The sequence below is a fragment of the Protobothrops mucrosquamatus genome, unplaced genomic scaffold, assembly GCF_001527695.2.
Source record: "Protobothrops mucrosquamatus isolate PMUCROS unplaced genomic scaffold, P.Mucros_1.0 scaffold4240, whole genome shotgun sequence".
Taxonomy (NCBI): Eukaryota; Metazoa; Chordata; class Lepidosauria; order Squamata; family Viperidae; genus Protobothrops; species Protobothrops mucrosquamatus.
This window is the reverse complement of record NW_015390159.1, coordinates 12,458-19,957: the sequence shown is the minus strand read 5'-3', so window position 1 is coordinate 19,957 and position 7,500 is coordinate 12,458. Positions and strand designations below refer to the sequence as shown.

Genomic DNA, 7,500 nt, shown 5'->3' with positions numbered 1-7,500 from the left:
AAGGGAAGGAATGAAGGAAGGAGGAAAAGGGAAGGAAGGAGAAAAAGGAAGGAAGGAAGGAAGGAGAAAAAGGGAAGGAAGGAAGGAAGGAAGGAAGGAAGGAAGGAAGGAAGGAAGGAAGGAAGGAAGGAGAAAAAGGGAAGGAAGGAAGGCTCCTTGGTGCTCTCCGAACCTGGTTTCCTAGCAGACATTTCCTGACCCAACTAGGTTACCTCATCAGTGTGAGAAGGGAGTGAGGTGTCTGGAGTGGAGGAGGAAGGGGAGGAGGAGGAGGAGAAGAACCGTGGGGTCCTCGGTGCTCTCCGAACCTGGTTTCCTGGCAGACGTTTCATGAACCAACCAGGTTACCTCATCCGTGCATCATTCTTCTCCTCTCGTTGCGTTTGCAGAATATCGACATCACCAACTTCAGCAGCAGCTGGAGTGACGGCCTGGCCTTCTGCGCCCTCCTACACACCTACCTGCCCGCTCACATCCCTTATCAAGAGCTCAACAGCCAAGACAAGGTGAGTAAAGTTCCCGCCTGCTCCACCAGGGGCTACCTACGCGCAGCGGAGAGCTTCCCGAGGACGCCCCTAGTGGAGGGCAGAGGGACTGCAATTGTGCAGAAGAACAGGAGGCAAATACCATAATTACCACCCTTCATTTTAGTGACCATTCCAAGTTACAGTGACAAAGGTGACTGAAGACCAGTCCTCACACTTATGACCGTCATAGCAGTCCCAGGATCATGAGATCAAAATCGCAAAATGCCACCAGCGTGTGTATTTATGACAGTCGCAGCATCCCGGGGGGGGGGGGTCACGTGATTGCCATTCGCAACCTTCTGGCTTCTGACAAGCGAAGTCAACGAGGGGAGCTGGATTCGCTTAACGACCATTGCGTGACTCACTTAACGACCGCAACGATTTGCTTGACGGCCGCTGCGAAAATGATTGTAAAATCGGGTAGGTTCACTTGAAGCTACCCGTTTTACGGCCATCATGACTTGGCCAGGCTCCCCTAACGTCGTAAGTTGAGGACTGCTTGTATTTCAAATCAAACCTCTTAAAATAAGAGACAAAGAGGTAAATCCCTTCCCGGGTTAAATTTAGTATTCCAGTGGCAATACTCTCAGCTCAGCAGCTAATCTGGAGAGATTTAATAATAGTAGTAGTAGTAGTAGTAGTAGTAGTAGTAGTAGTAGTAGTAGTAGTAGTAGTAGTAGTACTTGGAATACTGCATCCAGTTTTGGTCACCACGATGTAAAAAAGATGCTGAGACTCTAGAAAGAGGGCAGAGAAGAGCAACAAAGAGGATCAGGGGACTGGAGGATAAAACATATAAGGAACGGCTGCTGGAATTGGGAATGTCTAGTTTAACGAAGAGAAGGACGAGGGGGGACAGGATAGCAGCCTTCCAGTATCTCAGGGGCTGCCCCAAAGAAGAGGGAGTCAAGCTATTCTCCAAAGCGCCTGAAGGCAGGACAAGAAGCAACGGATGGAAACTAATCAAGGAGAGAAGCAACCTAGAACTAAGGAGAAACTTCCTGACAGTTAGAACAATTAACCAGCGGAACAACCTGCCTCCAGAAGTGGTGAATGCACCAACACTGGAAGTTTTTAAGAAGAGACTGGACAGCCATTTGTCTGAAATGGTGTAGGGTTCCTGCCTGAGCAGGGGATTGGACCAGATGACCTCCAAGGTCCCTTCCAACTTTATTATTATTATTGTTATTATTATTATTATTATTATTATTATTATTATTATTATTATTATTATTATTATATTATTATTATTCATCATCATCATCATCATCATCATCATCATCATAATTGTGGGCGCTCCATCGCTGGAAGTTTTTAAAAAGAGACTGGACAATCACCTGTCTGAAATAATGTAGTGTCTCCTGCTTGAGCAGGGGGCTGGACTAGAAGACCTCCAAGGTCCCTTCCTATTCTATTCTATTCTATTCTATTCTCTATTCTGTTTTCTATTCTATAATAATAAAGTTGGAAGGGACCTTGGAGGTCATCTAGTCCAACCCCCTGCTCGGGCAGGAAACCCTACACACCATTTCAGACAATTGGGTTGTTATTACAGGTAGTCCTCGTCTTAACAACAGTTCACTTAGCGACCGTTCAAAGTCACAAGGGCGCTGAAAAAAGTGACGTGACCGTTTTTCACACTGGTGACCGTGAGCATTGCAGCACGCCTGGGGTTTTACATGATCCAAATTCAGACGCTTTTGGCAACTGACTCGTATTGATGACGGTCGCAGCGTCCTGGGGTCACGCGATCGATTGCCTTTCACGGCCTTCCGCCGAGCTAAGTTGTGGAAAGCCGGATTCACTTAAAGACCAGGTTACTATCTTAATTCGCTGAACAACGGTGGCAAGACAGATGGTAAAACGAGGGCAAAACCCGCTGAACAAATGTCTCGGGAGACACCAGACAACACATACACAACATGAAAAAAATTGTCTGACACCATTCCCACCGTTCATTACAAGTGATTCATTCATGTATGTGTCATCAAGTCGCCTTTTTGGCTCCTAGCGAGCACAGAGATAGATTTAAGGAGACTATTATTATTTATTTAAAAGATTTATAGTGTTGGCCATCTGGCGTATCCGTAAATCCTGGCTAGTTTACTAACCACGATCAAAGCAGTCAAAAGCAATCAGAAGCCAACTCACAAGCATGTCAATCAATCAGTACGTTGATAAACAAACGATGTCTCTCCTGTAGGAAAAGAGAGATTACAGGTAGTCCTCCATTTAACGACCAAAATTGATCCCCCCCCATTTTTGTTGCTAAGTGAAACATTCGTGAAGTGAACTTTGTCCCGTTTTGTTCTCCGTAAAGGTTTTAAGTTTGAGGACTGGTTACGAGTCCCTTTTTTCCAGCAACGTCGTAACTTTGAACTGTCGCTAAACGGATGGCCGTAAGTCGAGGACACCCTGTAATTCAGTCTAAGGAGAAACAAGACGAGGGAAGCCTCCGTTTTCTAGTCTCTGTTATTATGGGGTGTCCTCGAATTACGAGCACAGTGAAGGCCCCTAATTTACGTTGCTAAGTGAGACAGTTTTTAAAGTGAATTTTGACCCATTCTACAACCTTTCTCGGCCTGGTTGTTAAGTGAATCACTGCCGTTGTTAAGTTAGACACACGGTTGTTAAGTGAATCCGGCTTCCCCCCCACTGATTTAGCTTGTCAGAAGGTCTGAAAAGGGGATCATGTGACCCCCCCGGGACACACTGCGTCCGTCGTAAATACAAATCAGTTGCCAAGCAGCCGAATTTTTGATCACGTTGACCATTGAGGATGCTGCAACGGTCATTAAGTGTGAAAAGTGGTCCTAAGTCCCTTTTTTCCAGTGCCGTCGTAACTTCGAATAGTCATAAATGGATGGTTGTAAGTCAAGGACTACCTATGGTTTGGAAGTTCCCAGGGTGACCTCAGGATGCTGCGACCGTCATAAGTACGAGTCCATTGCCAAGTGCCTGAATTTCGATCCTGTGACCCTGGGGACGCTACAACGGTCGTAAGTGCGAGGACCGATCAGCAGCCACCTTTTTTTCAGTGCCATAGTAACGAACGGTCATTAAATGAACGGTTGTATGTAGAGGACAAGCAGGAGCAGCCCATATCTCTGGGTGATCAACAATTAAGGTGGAAATATATATATTTAAAGGTGTATGTATTAATAGCAGTAAGAATCGTATTGGTTTAGTGTGCGAGAAATGAAAAAACATTGCTCGGAAAAGAAAAGAAAGGAACGTGTAGAAATGGACAGAGCGATACGGAAGGAAACAAAGAAAAAGAAGAGACAGAATAATTTCAAAGACGGGATATTGTTTATTACTGGCTGGAAAAAAGGGGTAGAGATTAGGAATTGAATGTGTATTTTTAAGTAAAAAATGGACCTAGAGAACAGGTTAATAGTAGTAGTAGTAGTAGTAGTAGTAGTAGTAGTAGTAGTAGTAGTAGTAGTAGTAGTAGTAGTAGTAGTAGTAGTAAAGTTGGAAGGGACCTTGGAGATCATCTAGTCCAACCCCCTGCTCAGGCAGGAAACCCTGTGTCATTTCAGACAAATGGCTGTCCAGTCTCTTCTTAAAAACCTCCAGTGTTGGAGCATTCACCGCTTCTGGAGGCAGGTGGTTCCACTGGTTAATTGTTCTCACTGTCAGGAAGTTTCTCCTTAGTTCTAGGTTGCTTCTCTCTTTGGTTAGTTTCCACCCATTGCTTCTTGTCCTGCCTTCAGGCGCCTTGGAAAATAGCTTGACTCCCTCTTCTTTGGGGCAGCCCTTGAGATACTGGAAGACTGCTATCCTGTCCCCCCTCGTCCTTCTCTTCATTAGACTAGACATGCCCAATTCCAGCAGCCGTTCCTTATATACTTTAGCCTCCAAGTCCCTTAATCATCTTTGTTGCTCTTCTCTGCACTCTGTCTAGAGTCTCAACATCTTTTTTACATCGTTGTTTACTAAGCACTTACAATTTGTAAAAATAAAAAATTAATGAAATATTTTAAGAAACAACAATTAAAGTGGACATAAGAAGAATTACATCAGAAGACAAAACATCTGCACAATAGGTGCCCATCGGCCCTTTCCCTGCATTTTTAATTTATGTTCCCCAGTTAAAAATAAGATTATCCTGTCTGCCTTCGTCACTGTCTTTATCAGCTGCAAAGGGCTATTTTAACGGGCTAATTTATGGCCGTGTCTTTCTTGCCAGCCTCTCCGAATCGCCAGAGGGCAGAGCAAGATAAGAAGGGTATAAATAAATTTCCCCCACCACCACCACCACACCCATTAATAAAACTTGAGTGATAATAGATGCATGCACGGTTTTTTTAAATATATATATATATATAGCAAAAAGCTGCCTTGGGGCTGCAGGAAAACCAAACTGTGATTTTTTTTTAAAAAAAATGAGGATATTGTTACTGCCCAAGGCAAGCAGCCCGTTGGGTTGATGGATGGCTATTCCTCTGGGAAATTCAAAAGGTTTCCGATGTTTTTGCGCTGAATATTTTCTCCTGAAGGAACAATTATCTAATCTGCTGGACTTTCTTTAAAAAAAGGAGAAATTGGACGCAATTCTCCCGGGACTTCAAAAGGACATGTGATACGTGCCAAAGTCCCCCTTTTTTTTTTTTTTACACTTCTCTTTTCCCCTTGAGATCTCCCGGAAAGTCCTTGACTTATGACGACAATTGGGATCGGAACTTCTATCCTTAAACGATGTGGTCCTTAAGGGAGTCATGCCCCATTTTATGACATTTTTTGCTGCCCTCGTTAAGTGAATCCGGCTTTTCTCACTGGCTTTCATATCTAAGGTGGGACTAGAACTCACCGTCTCCTGGTGATTGGCCCAAAATCACTGTTGTAACTTGAGGATTACCTGTATAAACAGCCAAAGAAGCTTTAGATAGTATTTGTCAATCTTGGCAACTTTCAAAAATGTGGACTATGGCTGGCTGGGGAATTCTGGGAGTGGAAGTACACATGTATTAAAATTGCCAAGGTGAATAGAATAGAATATAGAATAGAGTAGAGTAGAATATAGAATAGAATAGAATAGAATAGAATAGAATAGAATAGAATAGAATAGAATAGAATAGAATAGAATAGAATATTGACTAGACTAGATTAGACTAGACTAGACTAGAATAGAATAGAATATAGAGTAGAGTAGAATATAGAATAGAGTAGCGTAGCATAGCATAGAATAGAACAGAACAAAACAACAGAATAGAATAGAACGTAGACTAGACTAGAATAGAATAGAATAGAATAGAATAAAATATAGAGCAGAGTATATAGAATATAGAATAGAGTAGCGTAGCATAGCATAGAATAGAATAGAACAGAACAAAACAGAACAGAACAGAATAGAATAGAATGTAGACTAGAATAGAATAGAATAAAATATAGAGCAGAGTATATAGAATATAGAATAGAGTAGCGTAGCATAGCATAGAATAGAACAGAACAAAACAACAGAATAGAATAGAACGTAGACTAGAATAGAATAGAATAGAATAGAATAAAATATAGAGCAGAGTATATAGAATATAGAATAGAGTAGCGTAGCATAGCATAGAATAGAATAGAACAGAACAAAACAGAACAGAACAGAATAGAATAGAATGTAGACTAGAATAGAATAGAATAAAATATAGAGCAGAGTATATAGAATATAGAATAGAGTAGTGTAGCATAGCATAGCATAGAATAGAACAGAACAAAACAACAGAATAGAATAGAACGTAGACTAGAATAGAATAGAATAGAATAGAATAGAATAGAATAAAATATAGAGCAGAGTATATAGAATATAGAATAGAGTAGCGTAGCATAGCATAGCATAGAATAGAATAGAACAGAACAAAACAGAACAGAACAGAATAGAATAGAATGTAGACTAGAATAGAATAGAATAGAATATAGAGTAGAGTAGAATATAGAATAGAGTAGCGTAGCATAGCATAGAATAGAACAGAACAGAACAGAGTAGAGTAGAATAGAATAGAACGTAGAGTAGAATAGAATAGAATATAGAGTAGAATAGAATACAGAATATAGAATAGAATAGAGTAGCATAGAGATAGAGTAGAGTAGAGTAGAGTAGAGTAGAGTAGAGTAGAGTTGGGAGGGACCTTGGAGGTCTTCTAGTCCAGCCCCCTGCTCAAGCAGGAGAACCTATAGTACCATTTCAGAACAATGGTTGTCTTCTTAAAAAAAAACAACCCACTGAGAAACGCTGGTTAGAATGACACAGCTGTCCTCTTAATATATCTCTTTTTATTTATTTTTTCTTCCGTTTTTAACCCAAGAAGGTTGGCAGAGGTTAAACTGGAGTGACATTTTGGTATCTCTTGGGAGTTTCCAGGCTGCCTGTTTAGATTATGAATCCCATGAATGGAAAGGAAACAAATTGCAGCTGATCCAGTTTCACTTTTTCCTCCTCCTTCCTCCTGCTAACCCCTCTGTCGAGGCTGCTGTTTGCCATCAGAACAGAGCTGGAAGGGACCCTGGAGGTCATCTAGTCCAGCCCCCTTCTTAAGCAGGAGACCCCAGAATAGAGCTGGAAGGGACCTTGGAGGTCATCTAGTCCAGCCCCCTGCTCAAGCAGGAGAACCTATCCCATTTCAGACAAGTGACGGTCTAATCTCTTCTTATTTTTCTGTTTGTGCATTTTTTTTAAATAAATTTTTATTATTTTTCATTTAAAAAACAGAAACATAAATCTTTTATCACAATATCAACCAAAGAGAATAAAACTAAACAAAACATTCACGGACGTGTCCGGTGTCCCCCTCCCGCACCACCCTCTTCCACTTACACACTCCTTCCTCCTCCCATTCTACCACCACTCCTCCTTCCTCCCTCTTCTCTACTTCCCTTCCTCCCTCAACCATCCCGTCTTGTGCAGTTGGGGTATCACCGGGCACCTCCTTAAAAAAATCATACATATAAATCTATAATACAAACCTACCCTTTCCCCCCC

General features: G+C 41.8%; 1 protein-coding gene across 1 annotated transcript in view; it reads left to right on the top strand.

The window, feature by feature from the left end:
- SPECC1 (sperm antigen with calponin homology and coiled-coil domains 1) overlaps positions 1 to 7,500 on the top strand; it is a gene marked incomplete at its 5' end in the record, with an annotated part of 77,185 nt that overhangs the window by 68,887 nt on the left and 798 nt on the right. Inside the window, 1 exon segment of the mRNA XM_015828104.1 lies at positions 390 to 510. Coding sequence (XP_015683590.1) covers positions 390 to 510 — 121 coding nt within the window.